Source organism: Erythrolamprus reginae, chromosome 2, assembly GCF_031021105.1.
Source record: "Erythrolamprus reginae isolate rEryReg1 chromosome 2, rEryReg1.hap1, whole genome shotgun sequence".
Lineage (NCBI taxonomy): Eukaryota > Metazoa > Chordata > Lepidosauria > Squamata > Dipsadidae > Erythrolamprus > Erythrolamprus reginae.
In genome coordinates, this window is record NC_091951.1 from 193,661,886 (window position 1) to 193,680,828 (window position 18,943).

At 42.0% G+C, this 18,943-nt stretch overlaps 1 protein-coding gene across 8 annotated transcripts in view; it reads right to left on the bottom strand.

Annotated features, from left to right (window-relative positions):
* TNS2 (tensin 2) overlaps nt 1-18,943 on the bottom strand; it is a 193,235-nt gene that overhangs the window by 69,854 nt on the left and 104,438 nt on the right. For 5 of the 8 annotated variants that reach the window (XM_070740986.1, XM_070740984.1, XM_070740988.1 and 2 more), the window contains exon 4: nt 275-313. In XM_070740986.1, the coding sequence (XP_070597087.1) occupies nt 275-313 (39 nt within the window). Of the gene's footprint in view, nt 1-274; nt 314-416; nt 449-12,896; nt 12,912-16,181; nt 16,301-18,943 lie in introns of those variants that run through there. The other 3 variants (XM_070740991.1, XM_070740992.1, XM_070740990.1) reach the window with 3 other exon arrangements.

Genomic DNA, 18,943 nt, shown 5'->3' on the forward strand with positions numbered 1-18,943 from the left:
TCCTCTTTTTAAAGAGGCGGCGACACAAAGCCACTCTCGACGACAAGTTTAATTTCCTTACACGCACACACATCCATAGCTTACCTGTCAGAAAACAATAAAAGCATCTTGGCTCACTTTTAAGCCCCAGCGTGTTTATTTAATTATTATTGCCCAAAGTTTTCAAAGCACCGCAAGGAGCCTTTGTCAACTTCCCCCTAAGACGTCACCCCCTCTTTCCCCCTCTGGAAAGTATTATGTGGGTCAAGTGAGTAGCAAAAGAGCAGGCACTTACCAGTTCGCTTGGAGAGATGGGCTGGCAAGATGATGGCACCTGGGAAAGAGAAAGGGAGAGAGATGAGCCCCAGTGCACAAGCCGGTTTAACTTTGAAGTCAACAACATTGTCTACATCCCCCCCAGCCCCGCAACACCAGACCTTTGCAATGACATCTGAAGACCTCTTCCTTTCCCCCAGGTTAGGACATGGGGCAGAAGGGTAGGAAAGAAGTCTCTTGTTCCATCGCAGACTCCCCTTTTCAAAAAGCAGGAGCTTTCCCATCTGGGTGTTTCCTTTGGCTGAGGCTGGGCCCTTCCAACAACAGGCAGCAATTCATCAGGCTGCAAGGCAGCCCAGCCAAATCTGGCGCAAGGGGGGTACCATAGAGAAAAACAAACAGAGGAGAGCGCCCCACCCAAGAAGGAAGCAACAGTGAGGCTATTCAGGCCGCTGCGTTTCCCTCTCGACTGGTGAAGCTGCCAGGGCATTCCTTGTTCTGACCCGTAAGAGAGCAAAGGGCCATTATCCTTCCTCCCCCCCCTCCCTGACCCACCCACCCTTTGCCTCCTGTGGTTGAAGGAGGGTAAAGGGCAGAGACCCAGGCTGATCCTGTGATGCAGGTGAGAACTCAACCCCAGTTGGGGTCTCCCCCAACTGTAGGCTGTGCCTAACTTAAAATGTATTAACTCCAAATACTTCCAGATACTTCCAGAAAAACGTTGCATAAATTTTAGGGGGCAAAATTTTCACGATGACGATTTCAGATGGTTTTTGCACCCATCTTCCACTTCTTATTTCACCAGCGATATTTCTTGGTTCTTGGTTGTTGTTTTTTTTAAAAAAATTTAATCTTTCTGCAGGGGGATTGTTGTTGTTGTTGTTGTTGTTATTATTATTATTATTATTAATTGGATTTGTATGCCGCCCCTCTCCGCAGACTCAGGGCGGCTAACAACAATGATAAAAAACAACATGTAACAATCCAATTAATAAAACAACTAAAAACCCTTATAGTAAAACCAAACATACACACAAACATACCATTCATAACTTGTAATGGCCTAGGGGGAAAGAATATCTTAACTCCCCCATGCTTGGCAATAAAGGTGGGTCTTGAGTAATTTGCGAAAGACAAGGAGGGTGGGGGCCGTTCTAATCTCTGGGGGGAGTTGATTCCAGAGGGCCGGGGCTGCCACAGAGAAGGCTCTTCCCCTGGGGCCCGCCAAACAACATTGTTTGGTCGACGGGACCCGGAGAAGGCCAACTCTGTGGGACCTTATTGGCCGCTGGGATTCATGCGGTACAAGGCGGTTCCGGATGTATTCTGGTCCGATGCCATGTAGGGCTTTAAAGGTCATTATCAACACTTTGAATTGTGACCGGAAACCGATCGGCAGCCAGTGCAGGCCACGGAGTGTTGCAGAAACGTGGGCGAATCTAGGGAGCTGCTGTTGTTGTTGTTATTGTTGTTGTTGTTGTTGTTGTTGTTGTTGTTATTATTATTATTATTATTATTATTATTATTATTATTATTATTATTATGCCACCCCTCTCCGAAGACGGATAAGATAGAATAACTGCACAACAAGCAGCTGGTCCTGGGAAGCTAAGGCTCCGAAGCTTAATCTTTTGGGCAGCCCCTCTCAGATCCCTTTCTAACTTTTCCTTCTGCTGGATCATGATGTTGCCTTCACTGGATCCCCATAAGGATGGAAGGCTGAGTCAACCTTGAGCCTACTGAGATTCAATCTTCCAAACTGCTGGCAGCTGGCAGAAGTAGCTTGCAATACTGCACTCTAACCACTGCACCACTTTGACCATAACTTTGTTGCTGTTAATGCAGGTATTTTTACATGGGTACAATTGACAAACTATTCTGTGTGTGGTGCAGTCAGATTGTCCATAAGGAGAGGGAGGAGTCAAGCAGCTATTGGCTAGTGAGGCTTCTAAAGCCATTTCTGTTTCGGATAGAGGAGAATCCAGCTCTTGTCACTTCTTCCATCCAGATCTTTAAAACTCTAGAGATCAACCTGGCCAGCAACCGACTAACAAAGGACAGCATGCTCAAGGGCTGAAGTCTGATTGCAATTTCCCCAAGTGTGACAAGTTTTGGTTGGCTTCTTTGAATATTAGGTTTAGCAGACATTGGAATAGTGCTAAGCCCATGTTCAAAATTCATCTATTGGTTGGTATTTGGACTTCTTTTGAATAATATACCTATCCAAAAAACTTGTGCAGAACTAACATGAGTTCTGGCCAATGGCTGAACTTCTAATGAAGCCATCTGGGCAAAAAAAACCTACCCTTGTTTCCTCCCAAACTTCAGCTCACATGAAGAAGAGTGACAGAGGATGTCTTCTCACCAGCTGGTGGTATTTGAGGAAGCAGGAGGAAAACAAAGTCAGAGAAATCCATCCCACCCCCATTTCCTTAATGTGCCCTTTACTCAGTGAATAATGACCGCAGCCTTTATTGTCATTGAAGTTACAGCAGGAGAGAGATCAAAAGCCAAGGGAGGCAGCAAATTGTATGTTAGTTTAGCATTTTGTTGGTTCAATGATTGGAGGATAACAGGTTAACTTGGCTATGACAAACATCCCTTTTCAGTCGGCTTGTACTCCAGCTGCTGAGTGTCTCCTGCGTACATACAAAGAGGCTAATACAAATAAGCCTATACAGGTATGTTTGGACACATCTAAATAGAATACAATTAATTCATGGCTCTTGCTGAAACCAGAGTACTGAAACATATGCTGGAAGGTAAGATAGCACCCGCTATGTATCTGCAACCACAAACTCTCATAATCTCTCCAGAGCCAAGCAGCTGATAAGATTTATAGAGCCGATTTGGTCTCTAGTGGCTAAAACATCAGACTAAAACCCAGGAGATCTCACAGGATTGCTGTGGGAAAATGTTTGCTGCTTTGAGCTATTTATAAAAATAATAAAGATGGATAAAAAATAAATAATAATAATAGACCCTCCCCTCCCCTGCAGAATGCTATACTGTATTGCATCCTTCTGGGTATCAATTTAACAAATTCAGGGCGACTCTGTTGCGAGAATTGCAAAACAAAAAAATAACAAAATAGACCAGATGGATTCCCAAGTAAATTTTGTAAAGCTACTTTTCATATAATATAGGATTTATTATTAGAAATCTATAATAATACTCTATAAAAAACTGTATGCCCACCATTGTGGCAAGAAGCAAATATTACAATGATATATAAGGAAGGAACAGATCCAGACCAGATTTGGAACTACAGACCAATATCATTATTAAAAGCTGATTATAAAATATATATGTCAATTATGGCAGAAGGGATGAAAAAGATTTTAAATAAGATAATACCAGATCAGAACATTTTCCTCCCCTATGGACAAATAAGATACAACACCGGAATACCATTAAACATATTAGAGTATTATGGAAACCATGGTGAAAAAAAGTTTGCCATGTTATTCTTAGATGCCGAAAAGGTATTTGATAATTTAAATTGGATTTTTTTCAAAAAAGTGGTAAAAAGTATGGAATTTGGCACTAATTTTGAAAACATGATTAATACCATAAAGCGAGGATGTTAATTAATGGAGATCTGACAGATCAATTTGAAATTGGGAAAGGTGTGAGACAGGGTTGCCTGCTTTTCCCTTTAATATTTATATTATCAATCGAATTACTATTAAATCAAATTACACAAGGAACTAAATAAATTCAGCTGTCTATTTGTTAAAAGAATTAGAGTTATATGGAATGGTAGCGGGACTCAAAATTAATAAAAATAAAAATAAAATCTTAATTAAAAATTGCAATCAGGATCAGATTAAAACAGTAACGGAAAAAACAGGGCTTCAGGTAGGAAAAAAAATCAAGTAGGGTGACTCTGTTGCTTGAGTCAGAGCAGTGGTGAGCCCCACCGAGCCCCGCAGAGGTTCCTGCCCTTTTTCTTTAAGACCCTGACCTGTCTCCAAGCAAAGTACTAACATCAGTTCTATTTCCACTTATTTCCCACATTTAGGAGATAAAACTGATGGATGTTCACCAGCCCAGGGCTTCATTTGGCGATATGACTAATCAGTGAAGGGCTACCAATTTTTTTACTACCACACTGTGGGTGTGGCTTATGCAGGATGCTCTGCATTTTCTTTCAACTTCTTTGTGCAAATTGGGTACTCTTGGGTGGAGCTCCATTTTCGCTACCCCACTGCGTTCCCCCCCCCCATCTAGGCATCAGCCCACTCCTGTGCCTAATGCAGATAATCAGCAAACCTAAATTGGAATAATGTTGGGGAATGGGGACTATCCTCCCCAGTTTTTCTTCTGCCAATCACGACAACCATTCTGTGAAAGTATGGTTGACTTGCTCCCCAAATTGCACAGGTCCATGCTTGCCTATCAAGATTGTTTGACCTTGGGCAAAGAGCCAATGAAGAGGACAGTTTGGAGCAGAAAAGCAACAGTATCCGTGCCCACCACTCTTCTGCCCTATTTCCATCACAAAAGCTCTTCCCATTAGTTGCTTCCTATTCTTCACAAAGTCCCACATATTTTAGCAAGAAAAATTAACAAAATTCCAGTTAATATGAAATGGTGTGTCACACTTTTTAAAAAAATCTAAATGGCCACTGTATTAGGTGTATGAATTTACCAAGTAATTCATTTGCTTTCTAATAAGAACAGCAAACACGGCTAGATATTTCTTTCCACAAATAAGATTCTTTTTTTATTAAACAGAAAACAGAGGTTTTATTTAAAGCCTAAAGGATAGATTAAATAGAAAAACAGGTGTCTGGACTGTTTAATCTGCCACAATTACAGACTGATCGTCCTCTTCCAACATATTTTTTCAGATCCAATTCCAGAAATATTATTTCCTTATATTACTATCACTAGAATTCTGTAAATGTATGCTAGCTATAGAATTCACCACATTATTTGATTTTTTTAAAAGATTCCCTTTTGTGGGTTGCAAAAAATCTTATCCAATGAATGAAAGATCAACCATATTCAGAATGGATAGGACTGTGGAAATATTCCAGTTATATATATTAGGAAAAAATCTATACGGAGCATTATAACTCATCTGATCATAACTTCATACCATGTAAACCCTTAACTTCCTGGTGGTATTTTCATCCTGTTTCATCCTATCCTGTTCTTTTCAGCACAGGTTTTTTTGTGCTATCTTATACTGAGGGGGTCATTTTCTTTCAAAGTTTGGTGCTACAGTGAAACCTCAGTTTACAGGATCTTGAAACAATAGATTTCTCATCTAGATTTCTGATTACAATTGCTCAAATTTTTCATCATGATTGCGCCATGAGGCCGTCATGCACTTGACACAATCACACTTAATGGACCATTGGGAAGTGTAGACAATTCCTTCCCCACTGTTGGTGCGTTAGTTTTACAATAGCAATATTACCTGGGGAAGCTACAAATGAAAAGCACATGTTGTTTCCAAAAGCGAGGAGCAATCATCCAGAACATTTTCTTCCAGCAACTTTTTCTTATCAACCTTTCCCCGTTACCAAATTGCAATGTTCTCTACTCAACAGTGTATCACCAGAAATCACATCGGTATGAATTTGCTGTTCATGTTGCAGGAAATGCACTTTGCCTCTGTTTCTCCTAACCTTAATTATAGCCAAACATCCTAACTTACTCATTTTCTCTCTTTCTCACTCTCTTTCTTTCTTTTTCTCCTCCTTTCCATTCTTTTCCTTTCCTTCCTTCTCCCCGCTTCTCTTCTCCCTTTGTTTCCCTCCCCTCCCCCTCTCCACTTTCCTTTCCTTCCTCCTCATCCCCTCCCTTCCCCTTTTCTTTCTTTCCATCCCTTTCCTTTCCCCTTCCCTTCTTTCCTTTCCTTCGCTCCCCTCCTCTTTCCTTCCCCCTTTCTTTATTTCCTTTTCTCCCTTTCCTTTTCCTTCCTTTCTTCCTTCCTCCCTTCTCCTCCTTTTCCTTCTTTCTTTTCCTTCCCTCTCCTCCTCTTCCTTCCCCTTCTCCTTTCCTGTCCTTCCCTCTCCTCCCCTCCCTTCCCCTAGCTTTGCTGTCCATTGCTGACGCTAGATCACCCCGCTGCACATTCTCTCAAGGAGCCCAGCCGAAGTTTTACAGGCCTCTGCAGCAAGCGCTCCTCGAAAGATGAGAGTTTTGCAGGGGGCTGATCTAGGAAGATTAGAGTTTGCAGGAGGGTGATCTAGCAACTGAGCTGGCTACAAGAGAAATGTTCATTCTCGGCCACATTTGAGATTTCTACCTGCAATGGACAGCAAAACTAAGATTGACTCTGATCCCGGCTGCTTCTCTCTGCTAATTTAGACAACCAAGCTAACTTCTGAAGGACCCCATCCTGGGAGTCAAATCGTTGAAATGTAAGTGGCGCGGGAACTTTGTCTGGGCTCCTTGAGAAAAATGCAAATATTTTGGACCACCAAAATTTTCTCGCGGACCACAGGTTGGTGACCACTGATCAAGCAGGAAACCCTATGCCCAACTCACAGTCCATGGACCATACGTGTCACACACCAGTCATGCCCACACCCAGTTTAGTGAAAGGGGGAGGGAATCCCAATATGTCACATGACGACGCAAGTTTGACACTTGTGCCGTGTACCATTTCTGACAAGTGGCTATCCAATCTCTTCTGGAAAGCCCCCAACGATGAAGCACCCACAGTTTCTGAAGACAATTTGTTCCACTGGTTGATGTTCCTCAACTGTCAGAAAATTCCTCCTTGTTTCTACGTTGAATCTCTCCTTGATTGGTTTCCATCCATCGTCCATCGTCCTTTCCCTGATATCACAAATGGCTGAAAGAGTTTTTGCCAAAGCTGCTCTGCACTGAGTACAACCAGATTAAGTCTTCCACCGAACATTCCTGCTTGTATGTTTTTAATTAACTGTTATGACTACAGTAATGTCATCATCATTCAGGCTGTTCGGCTTCAATCGCTGTTGAAAAATGTTCTTGGCCTTGGGTTGTACAGTTTGCCGGACTGAGAGGCGTTTGCATATAGGAACTGGATACATTCCTTCACACACCACACATCTCACACACAACTCACACATCTTCCTAAATAAGCTCTCCTTCAGACCTACATACAGGTAGTCCTCGACTTACATCAGTTCATTCAGTTTGTTTATTTGTTTGTTTGTTTGTTTGTTTGTTTAGTTAGTTAGTTAGTTAGTTAGTTAGTTAGTTAGTTAGTTAGTTAGTTAGTTAGTTAGTAAGTTAGTTTGACTTTTGTTCCTCCCAATCCCGAAGGATTCAGGGCAGCTCCCAATAGTATAAAATTACAATAACAATAGCAATTTAAAAAAGTCAAGGAAAAAACGAGCAGTATCTAAAATCCTAATTAAAACTTAAAAAAACAATTCAATAACGCACGTACCAGTCATTTAAAAGTTACAATGGCACTGGAAAAAAGTGAATTACGACTTCACACTTTTCACACTTATAACTCTTGCGGCATGACCATGGCCATGTGATTAAAATTTAGCCGCTGGGCAACTGACTTGTGTTTATGACGGTTGCGGTGTCCCAGGGTCATGTGAGCCCCTTTTTTTGCGATCTTCCGACAAGCAAAGTCAATGGGGAAGCCAGATTCACCTAACAACCAGGTTACTAACATAACAACTGCAGTGATTCGCTTAACAAAAGTGGCAAGAAAGGTTGTAAAATGGGGCAAAATTCACTTAACAAATGTCTCACTTAGCAACAGAAATTTTGGGCTCTATTCTGATCACACATTGAGGATTACCTATACAAATCTGTCCTATCTTTCATTCATACGTCATTCACAAACATTACCTCACTCAAACATATATCATTCTTTTGTCCACGTCTCCTCATTGCTTCTGCACTCTCTCTCTGGCATACCACCCACACTACAATACTTCTTCCCACAAACGTCCCCGTCATTTTCTCTCTCAAGCCCACAACTCTCTCAAACTTATTTTTTCCCATGTGCATTGCATGCATTGTGACCTCACTTTCCTCCAGGGGTGAAATGCAGCAGGTTCTGATGGGTTCTGGAGAACCGGTGGCAGAAGTTTTGAGTAGTTTGGAGAACTGGCAAATACCATCTGTGGTGGACCCCCGGAGTGGGGTGAGAATGGGGATTTTGCAGTACCTTTCTCAGCCACATCCACCAAGCCATGCTCATAGAACTTGCTTTCTTCACATAGGCTAGACTCCTTCCTATATACTTCTTCAAACATATGTACATTCTTCTTTTTCAGACAGATCCAAGTGGATTATTATTGGACTGGAGACCACAAGGTAATCCCTGGCCTGCAGGCTATAGTGGAATATTTTTATTTTTATTTTAAAAGCACTGGAAGGTTACAGTGGCAATCTATTTCCATACAGCTAGTTCTTGATTTATGACCAGAAGTGAGCCCCAAATTTCTGTTGCTAAGTGAGACAGTGTGATTGTTAAGTGAATCTAGCCTCCCTGTTGTTTTTCTTTGTCGGAACATTGCAAAAGGTGAACCCATACCCTTGGGACAGTGCAACCGTCATAAATATTGCAGCTATCATAAATCAGTTGCCAAATGTCAGACTTTTGATCACATGACTCTGGGGGAATGCTGCAATGGTCGTAAGTTTGAAAAATGGCCTTAAGTCATTTTTTTTCAGTGCCATTGTAACTTTGAATGGTCATTAAATGAACTGTTGTAAGTCGAGAACTGCCTATATGTAGGTCTGAAGGGAAGGTTGTTTAGGGAAATGGTTGTGTTGTTTTTTCATTGCTGTTGTAACTTCAAACGGTCACTAAATGAAAGGTTGTAAGTTGAGGATTACTTGCACTGTTTATATGAGTGAGCCTATGAGATTCCCAGGAGTTGAGTTCCCTTGGAAGTTTTTTAGTTTTAGTTTTATTAGATTTGTATGCTGCCCCTCTCCGAAGACTCGGAGCGGCTCACAACAACAGCAATACAATATATAAAGTACAAATCCAATATAAGTTAACAATTTAAAACCCATAAATATTAAAAAATGATCATTACTACACAATCATACCATTCTCATATATTACAGTCAGAAAAAAGGTGGTGCTGGGGGGGACGAGATAGTTTATTCCCCCCATGCCTGGCGACATAGATAGGTCTTCAACATCTTGCAGAAGGCGGGAAGAGTAGGGGCAATTTGAATCTCCGGGGGGAGTTGATTCCAGAGGGCTGGGGCCGCCACAGAGAAAGCTCTTCCCCTGGGTCCCACCAAACGGCATTGTTTAGGAAGGAAATTTAAAGCAGAGGAGAGCTTTTTGAACTGCAATTCTTGATTGCATTTTCAAGATTTGCAAGTACTGTATATGTGACAAGTTTTCCTATGTACATCTCTAATGCACTGGTAATAACTGAATTGTGCAGGGGGTTTTCTAAAGATCTCAGCCGCTTATTTCTCGTATCTGGAAAATGCATGGTCAAATCAAATAAGTGGAATTGGGTGAAGAATTGGATTCACACTGGGTGTTTAGTCCAGAGATGCAAATCCAGAATTGTGGCTGGAGTGTAAATTGGCAGGTCACGAGCCCTTGCCAAAACCAACTATCAACACATTTTGAAATTGCACTGTGTTGGAGCCAGGGTACAATTAAGCAAGCCGCCTCTATTAAAAAGGGATTCCGGCTGGGCTGTGGCACCGTTTGTTTTGTTTTTTCATGTTTTAATTAAAAAGGGGGAAAACTCAAAACCTCCAGCAGTAGGGAAGCTTTTCTTCTCTTCCTAGAGGAATGGTTGAATCAGCCAGATTCTTTGGTCCCACAACAAGGAAGGATGGTCAAATAATCTGGACCTTTTAAACCAATCTATGTCTTAGAACCAAAGGAAATTTTCCACCCCACCCCACACAACAACTTTGCTTCACTTTGGTGCCTTCCAAATGTGTTTGGATTTGATAATTGCAGCCACCCCAATAATTTTGGATTATTCAAGCTGGTTTAAACCAATCTATACTGAATAATGTCTAAATTGGATGTCAGTGAAGTCAAAGGAAAAGCATGCAGCTGACATCAATCATGTGTTTCAAATCCTACTTTTTAAAAAAACGTTGTGGATTTTAACTGATGGGAGGCTAACCATTCAAACCAAGTATGGGATCACATTTCAAAATAAGAATTTAAGTGCCACTGAGTTAAAACTTCCAAATCTTAATTCCAGGAATTATTCTTACAGTTGAAACAGTCCTTTATGGAAAGGATGGCTGCTTTTTCATTTACAGTACAACAAAACCTATGGTACACCCACAAAAGTACTGTATTTTTCAGAGTATAAGACGCACTTAAGGGAGGAAAATGGGGGGCGGGAATTTGCCTACCAGGTATTCATCTGGCTAGCATCCTGGTCAGCTTCAGCACATTAGTTTATCCTCCAGTTAGGGCTTTAAAAAGCCCTATTCAGAGTGTTTAGCAATGAAAAATGCCTGCAAAGACGTAGAGCTGGAAAAAACATTCTTTGGAGAGAGTAACAATGAAAAAGCCTGCAAGCAGGTAAGAGCTGGGAAGATAGTTAGCGCCTCGTTAGGGCTGAAAAAAAAGCTTTGAAAAAGCTACATTCAGAGTATAAGATGCACTCAAATTTTCAGCCTTTTAGGGAGGAGAAAGGTGCATCTTATACTCCGAAAAATACAATACATACCCAAAAAGAGCTGTGTGTTTGTGTGTGTCTATGCCAGGCCATTTGTGATGAACAGAAAACTAGCAATGACAATAAAAACCAGCAGCTGGATTTTCAAAAGCAGGAGGAAAAGATATTTTGCCTACTTTGGCAAGTATGTTGATCACCCTTCCCCAATTTAGAGCTTGCTATGTATGCTGCGCTGCAGCTCCCCAATTCCCAATCAAAAAATGCTAATAATGTTTGTTCTGATTCCCATCCGTGCTTAATAGAGGTTCACCTCTACTCCAGATAGAACATGAAACCATTCCCCAAATACAATTCTCCCCCCCCCCACTCCCCATCTAGCTCAAAGTTTTCCAATCCCTCATCTGTGGGAAATTTTGGGGATGCTAAGCAGATCTTGCAGGATTGATGCTCTGGAGGAAGTTATGTGCTATGCCTCCTCCTTCTGCTTCCTTGCTCCCCCCTCCCCATTCATCTCTCAAGCAAACCACAGCCTGGGAAAACATCTGGGCCAGCCCATGGGACAAAGGGGGGAGGTCATCAGGATGTGGGAAACTACAGGAGAGGCTAAAATGTCGGCATAGCTGAACAGCCAAGCCCCGCAGCCTCAGTTGGCCTGCTTCTTAACCAGCGAAAAGCATCTCTGGTGTTACATGCTGGTTGCAATTGCTAAGCAAATAGACCAACTTTTGAATGGGGAGGGAGGGAATAGTTCTACTCTCCCTCTCTTCCACATGCTGCACATGTAGGCAACGGAAGTACAGAGGGCAGATTCAAGATGACCAATGTTTCCAAAAGGATCCTACCTCGATCTCAATATCTGGACCACCACCTTCCAAGCACATAGAAGAAGAAATAGCAATAGCAATAGTATTTAGACTTATATACCACTTTACAGACCTCTCTAAGAGATTTACAGAGAGTAAGCCTACTGCCCCCAACAATCTGGGTCCTTATTTTACCTACCTTGGAAGGATGGAAGGATGAGTCAACCTTGAGCCTACTGAGATTCAATCTGCCAAACTGCTGGCAGCTGATGTTCAGAAGAAGTAGGTTTCAGTACTGCACTCTAACCACTGCACCACCAAGGCTCTTTTTAATAAATGAGCTGTACCATTCCAGACTGCAAGTTTTTTGTAAAAAAAAATGCATTTAAATCCTAGATTAAAACAGTTTCGACAACTTGGTTTAAATATTGAAAACTGAACCCCATTGCTGTAAATAGTTTGGGAAGGACCACATAATTTGAAAGACTATCTACCCAAAGGGTTTTTTGATTCCATCAAGGCCTGCAGGATTTGGAAGTCATCTAAAATAAGACTTAGGTCTCAGATTAGCCCTGTGGATTCATTCATTCATCTTCTCCCTATCACCATCTCATCTCTTCGTCCTTCTTTCCCAGAGGTATGGATTGGATTAATTATTTGCAAAGGACTTGGAAAACTGAGCTGAGATTGCTCATGCTTATTTATATTAATTCAAACCTATCCAAGTACTTTAAACTGATTTTTATTTTTTGGAACATTACACACAGAGTGATTGTCCAGATCCATCTGGTTGACACATCCTGAAGACAGCCTTTGTAGGTAGAATCTTGAAACGTCTTCACTTACACTATTTTCGAGATTGCTGTTTCTAGTTTTTTAACAACCTAAAACAGCTTTTAAAAAGCTATCTCGAGAATGTTTTTTCTAAAACTGTCTGCATTCAGAATTAGATAGAACCTCCAGGAAGCTGACCTAACTCTTGTCTTCCCAGAAATGCTAGTTTTCTATTATCAAGAAGGTTTTTTTTTTACTCAAGAAACATTTCACCCCAACCAGAGGCTTTGGTTGGCTGTTAGTTGGAAAGACCAAGACTGCTAGCTTGACTAGATACAGCAGGGCTGAAATGATTGGAGAGTAAAACAATTCCAGATGTAATGTGGAAACAAAGCCAGTCCAGATGCCTACAGGGGAAGGCAAAAAGTGACAACGTCACAAGGAAATGCAATTAGAGGCAACTCACAATGTTCTCCAGCGCCACACTTCCAACTATCCATCAGATGCCGAGAGGAAAGAATGTCTGAATCATCCAAAGGGTTTGTGTACGAGGAGGCAAATCTCCAGTGCCTTCCCTAGCAACCTCAAGTCAGTTGAAGTCCAAGGAAAGGCAGAGACATAAAGGAATTGCAAAGAGGACGTTGCAAAATAAATTGTCCTGAATGAGTCACCCAAAAGTTAAGCCATCCACCCTGCACAAAGTTTAAGTAGTTTGAAAAACATGCATGACTGAGAGATTCTTTTTTTTACTGTTTACATTATTATTATTATTATTAGTCTTCTCATTGTTCCTATCTCCCATCTCCTCCCACTGTATACACTGCTTGTATCCTTACAATTTGTATTAATATTGTTTCCTGATTACTTATCTGTACCCTATGATGATCGTTAAGTGTTGTATCTCATGATTCTGGACAAAGGTATCTTTTCTTTTACGTACACTAGGAGCATATACACCAAAGACAAATTTCTTGCGTGTCCAATCATACTCGGCCAATAAGGAATTCTATTCTATCTATTCTCTCATCTAAATAGGACAGGAGAAAAGCGTGTTCTTAATTTTCATGATAATAATAATTATTTAATTGTTTCTTCAAAGTAACTTTCTCTACTGCCTTGTTATGACATTTCACCATCTGAAAAAAATTTCCAAGACTGCAAATGAGAGGGGGCGGGTGGGAGAGACTATATATCATCTATCTATCTGCTAAAGTGTCCTTCAATTTAAACTGTGCTCCTGGTGATTTCCTGGATATATCCATGTTTTCTTGGCAACAATAAAGAAGTGGTTTGGAATTCTCATCTGGAACTTTTTAAAACTTCCCTGTAACTTTACAAACATAGATTTTTTTCATATCCAAGCTGTCCATCCAAATATTGACCTTATTTAGCTTTTTGGTATTACTCAAGGTCAGTTGAGTGCTATCCTTAAATTCAGCATATGTAGAATAGCTTCCTTGCTCATTAGAATAAACCAAACAAATATATATATATTCTCTGAATGATCCATGGATTTTAATTAATTCCTTTGCTTGATGTCTAACAAGTAACAAAAAGAATCACCACAACCATATATTCATTACATAACTACTAGATGACTGTAAAAATCCTTGCCTGCAATCACAGCCTATTTAATTTTTGAAGCTAAAAGCACTGGAGAATGGTCTCTGATTAAGACCTCACAGAACATTAAAATTCCCATAACAAGCAGATGCTTAGACATTTTAAACTCAAGCTGTATAAGGTAAAAGTATAGGTTCCCTTCGCACATATGTGCTACTCGTTTCTAGCTCTAGGGGGCAGTGCTCATCTCCATTTCAAAGCTGAAGAGTCAGCGCTGTCAGAAGACATCTCCATGATCATATGGCTGGCATGACTAAACGCCAGGCGCCTGGAACACTCTTATCTTCCCAACAAAGGTGGCTCTATTTTTCTACTTGGATTTTTTACGTGCTTTTGAACTGCTAGGTTGGCAGAAGCTGGGACAAGTAACGGGAGCTCACCCCGCTACGTGTCACTAAGGATTTGAACCACTGAACTGCCGACCTTTCGGTCAACAAGCTCAACATCTCAGCCACTGCCACTGAGCCACCACGTGCCTCCTTATAAGTATACAAGCTGTATAAGTAAAGCTATGTGTCCAAATATGTTACGGTTGTGAACTGCCCTGTATTTTAGAAAGGCAGATTAAAATTACTTTGTGGTATGAAACCATCTATTCCAGCATGGTCTCTATGATCATCAGGCTCTTTCTGAGAAGGGTACATACCCAGACATTAAAGCAGTGGCATTCTCTGTTTATTTATCTGTCATTTCAGTTCAGCTAAAGATCTCTGCTAGTGACTTCCACTGTTGTCTAGAGAAGTGTTTCCCAACCTTGGCAACTTGAAGGTATTTGGACTTCAACTCCCAGAATTCCCCAGCCAGCGGAGGCTGGCTGGGGAATTCAGGGAGTTGAAGTCCAGATACCTTCAAGTTGCCAAGGTTGGGAAACACTGGTCTAGAGTCACTCAACCAGCACGGACAAGCTTCAGCATTGCTCTAGGGATGGCTGAATGATGCTAGCTAGAAGGTGCTAGAGAAAAGAAATAGCTGGAAGGGAGAAATAGCATAAGATAGGAAGAGCCAGGTCTAATTCCCTGCTGAACCAAAACACTGAACTTGGTCCCGTCACATTTTCAGCCTAACCTTCTTCATAAGTCTGCAGTGGAGATAAAATGGAAGAGGACCATGTCCAAAGCACTAAAGCTGAGTGCTTTAAAAGAAACACAAGGCACATGACGAAGGTGAAAAATGCCCAGGCCAATGGATGCCCTAAAGATAGAAAATAAAATGAAATAAACCAACTGGGTATATGGACAGGGGTGGGCAGCAGGCAGGATGGGCAGCAGGCAGAAATGAAGATGCATGCGCAACTCCAGCTGATCGGCGGCTGTCATTTCCTGGATTACTGGTCTCATCTCGGCTCTCCTTTTTTACCCTACTGCTGCATCTGCGCTCCTTGCTTTTTTCCTCTTTCCTCCTTCCTGGCTTCAGACGAGCTTCCTTCTCTCCTGCCCAGCTTCCCTCCAGCGTCATGCTGCCACCTCCTGCCTGAGGTGCAAGCAGAAGGCGTGGGTGGAAGCGGCGCTGGCAGCATTTATGATTCTGGCAGCACCCGTTCGCCTAGCTACCCAGCCTGAGGCAGGAGGGCGACCCAGAAAGAAGAGTGTGGGAAACGCAAAGCAAATTGTCACCCCAGCGACCGACACTGGTAAGGTTGTACGTCAAGGACTTAACAGTTCACTTGAACAATAATGATCGTTCAAGCCATTCCCACCTGATCACAGGGCCGTCAAGCCACTCCTATCCAGTCACATGACCATTAAGCCACACCCACAAAACAAGCCACACCCACAGTGTGGCAGTAAAAATTTGGGCTGCCCATTACTGTATATGGATGATCTATGTAGCAATCTTAGATTATTTTATTTAGTTAAATCTATAGGCCACCCTTCTCCAAGTGGACTCAGGTCGGCGCACAACAATAAAAAAATACACTGATAAAAATGCAATTTAAAATCTCAATATTAAACATTCATACATTCATTCATAATAACTCTTCTTATTGGACAGAACCTAAGTTAATAACTACCCCATGCTTACATGTCCCACTGACCCAGCTTCCAGTCACTAGCATTTCTAGGGGCACAATGCTGCCCCCTTATGGAGAGGGAAGAAAGGACACCACCCATTCCCATATTCTACGCACCTGCTCCAAGTGCCAAATCTCATGCCAGTTACCATGCAGATCTTCTCTCTGCCCACAGCCCAGATCTTTTGACTTCTTCTCACTCCAACACAGAACTTCCCAGAAGGGGCACCAGCAGGGCTGAGGGAGCCAATACTACTAGCTGCAACATGGACAGGGAACCAACACTGCACTACGATCTTGTCTCTCGGTGCCTCGGTGGCTTTTCCCTGTTCCTCAGCCTCCTTCCCTCCTAAATTCCAATGTTTTCCTTCCAGAAAGCAAAGCTGCGTTTACGAAAACAACCTGCTTTTTTTTTCTTTTGGTGAAAAGGCAAAAAAGTCCCCAAACAACAAGCAGACTGAAAGTCAAGTGGCTTCTCTCCTCCAGCTGCAGTGCTTGGCTTGGCTCCAAGGCAAACTCCCTCCATAATTACACAATTTAGAAGAACAGCCCCGTGCTGACTTAAAGGGCCAGAGTTGCAGATCTCCCAGGTCTGCCTGGTCCAGCTCCAGAGACCATCCCTGAATGAAGCCATGAACCGAACAGGTGGGCGCAGATGCATCCAAGGGATCAGCTCTCAGAAGCTTTCCTGGATTGCATTTCAGGATGTCAGAACCTGGTCCCACAGAACAGGCAGGTGTGACCTCGCTTGGTTTCCTTCCTGTTTCCATTACTTTTGCAAAAAAAAATCCCAATCTGGATCCCCAAAACATCTTGCTGGGAGAGAATATACGGTAAGTGGCAGTCATCCAGGTTGAAAACAGATGGAGACAGCTAGCAAGGTTAGGGAGAAAAGAGTCCCAGTGAACCATCTGAGGAAGAACACCAGATGCTATAACACAACCTTTCCAGTTTGGTGGCCTCTTGGTGTCCGGGAATTATATTTTTCAGAATCTCCCCGAAACTCTGAAGATGCTGTTATATCCCTGTTGAAGTTAAACAAAAACCAAGACAGGAAACCACAGCAAATGCATGTTGAGGATTCAAGGTATGGTTAGAAAGTACACAGAATAGGAATCTTGGTGAAAGCTAGCTAAACTCAAGGTGGGGCATATAATCAGCTTTGTGAACAAGGAAAGGGAGGGAGAGAGAAAAAGAGAGAAAGAGAGAGAAAGAAAGAATGAAAGAAAGGATTGATAGAAAGAAAGAAAGAAAGAAAGAAAGAAAGATAGATAGATAGATAGATAGATAGATAGATAGATAGATAGATAGATAGATAATAGATTGATAGAGGAAAAAGTGTGAGAGATCTTTTGTTTTAGAAAATACGCAGAGCTACACTGGGCTAGAAATATTTGACAAGTCTTTTTTCTTTAGTTTAACTATGTCTGATTACGTACATATTTGAGAAATCTATGCTTAGTTGAAAACATAGAACTTTACATAATGTGAGAGCTTAAAAATGTTTGTGTCTCTCTCTTCCTTTCCCCCACCCATAAGTAAAGGTTTGTTTGAAAAGCCAAAAGGCCCCAGCTACATTCACCAACAACCAGGCAACTCTGGAGGTCCCCCTGAGGTCATCCCAGGTGACCTTTGCCTCTTGAATCATGCCTTTCCTCCATTAATTACAGCTGTCCCTGCTCTACAGGCCACCCTCTGGGTGAACACGGCTCTTGAGAGTGAACAGCCCTCGGCCCTCAATGCTTCTCTCCCAGAATTCAACCAAGACTGATACAGGAGACTTTGTGACTATTGCTATCTATCTCTCCCGCCACTCCCCCACCCGTTCCCCTGTCACGTCAGCTTGCCTGACAACAAATTACCTGCAGGGAGAAAAAAAAATCCCAGCCTGAAAGCAAGGGGAATTCAAATGATCCCTCCATCTCCCCCCAGCAAGTTCTCCTCTTTGGTTTCTGGAGATAGTCCAAAGCTGACAGAGAGGTTGCAGCTCATTGAGATAGCACAAGTTCTATAGGGAAAAGTTTGTACAGTGGTACCTCATCTTACGAACGCCTCTTCTAACGAACTTTTCAAGATACCAACCCGGTGTTTAAGATTTTTTTGCCTCTTCTTCCGAACTATTTTCACCTTACGAACCCAAGCAGCTGCTGCTGGGATGAAGGGGTTTCTTGTTTTCCCCTTTTTTGAAGAAAGAAAAGGGAGGGGCAGCTTGGAGGAGTAAAGATTTTGCATGCTTGCAAAGGCACTGAAATGGTGTCTTTTGAAGAAAGAAAAGGGAGGGGCAGCTTGGAGGAGTAAAGATTTTGCATGCTTGCAAAGGCACTGAAATGGTGTCTTTTTAAGAAAGAAAAGGGAGGGGCAGCTTGGAGGAGTAAAGATTTTGCATGCTTGCAAAGGTACTGAAATGGTGTCTTTTGAAGAAAGAAAAGGGAGGGGCGCCCCCCTTGCCTTTCTTCCTTCCCACTCACCCTTTAGCCTAGCCTTGCTTCTTCCACCCGCCCCCTTTAGCTGCTCCTCCCTGCCCTCTGTTCGCCTCCCTTCTAAAGTTTGGGATTTTCCTGAAGGATTTGTACGCATTATTTGCTTTTACATTGATTCCTATGGGAAACATTGTTTCATCTTACGAACTTTTCACCTTACGAACCTCCTCCTGGAACCAATTAAGTTCGTATGATGAGGTACCACTGTATAACATATCTTTATGTAAAGGTGTATTGCATTCCCACATAGACACCTATGAAACCTAAGTGCCAGGGACTGATCTGAGTATAACAACAGGGAAAGGTGACGATATTAGCTGATGAGGAAACTGGCTAGAATATCCTTGTATGCCAGATTCTCTGGGATAAATAATGAAGCCTGAAATTAACTTTGGTCAC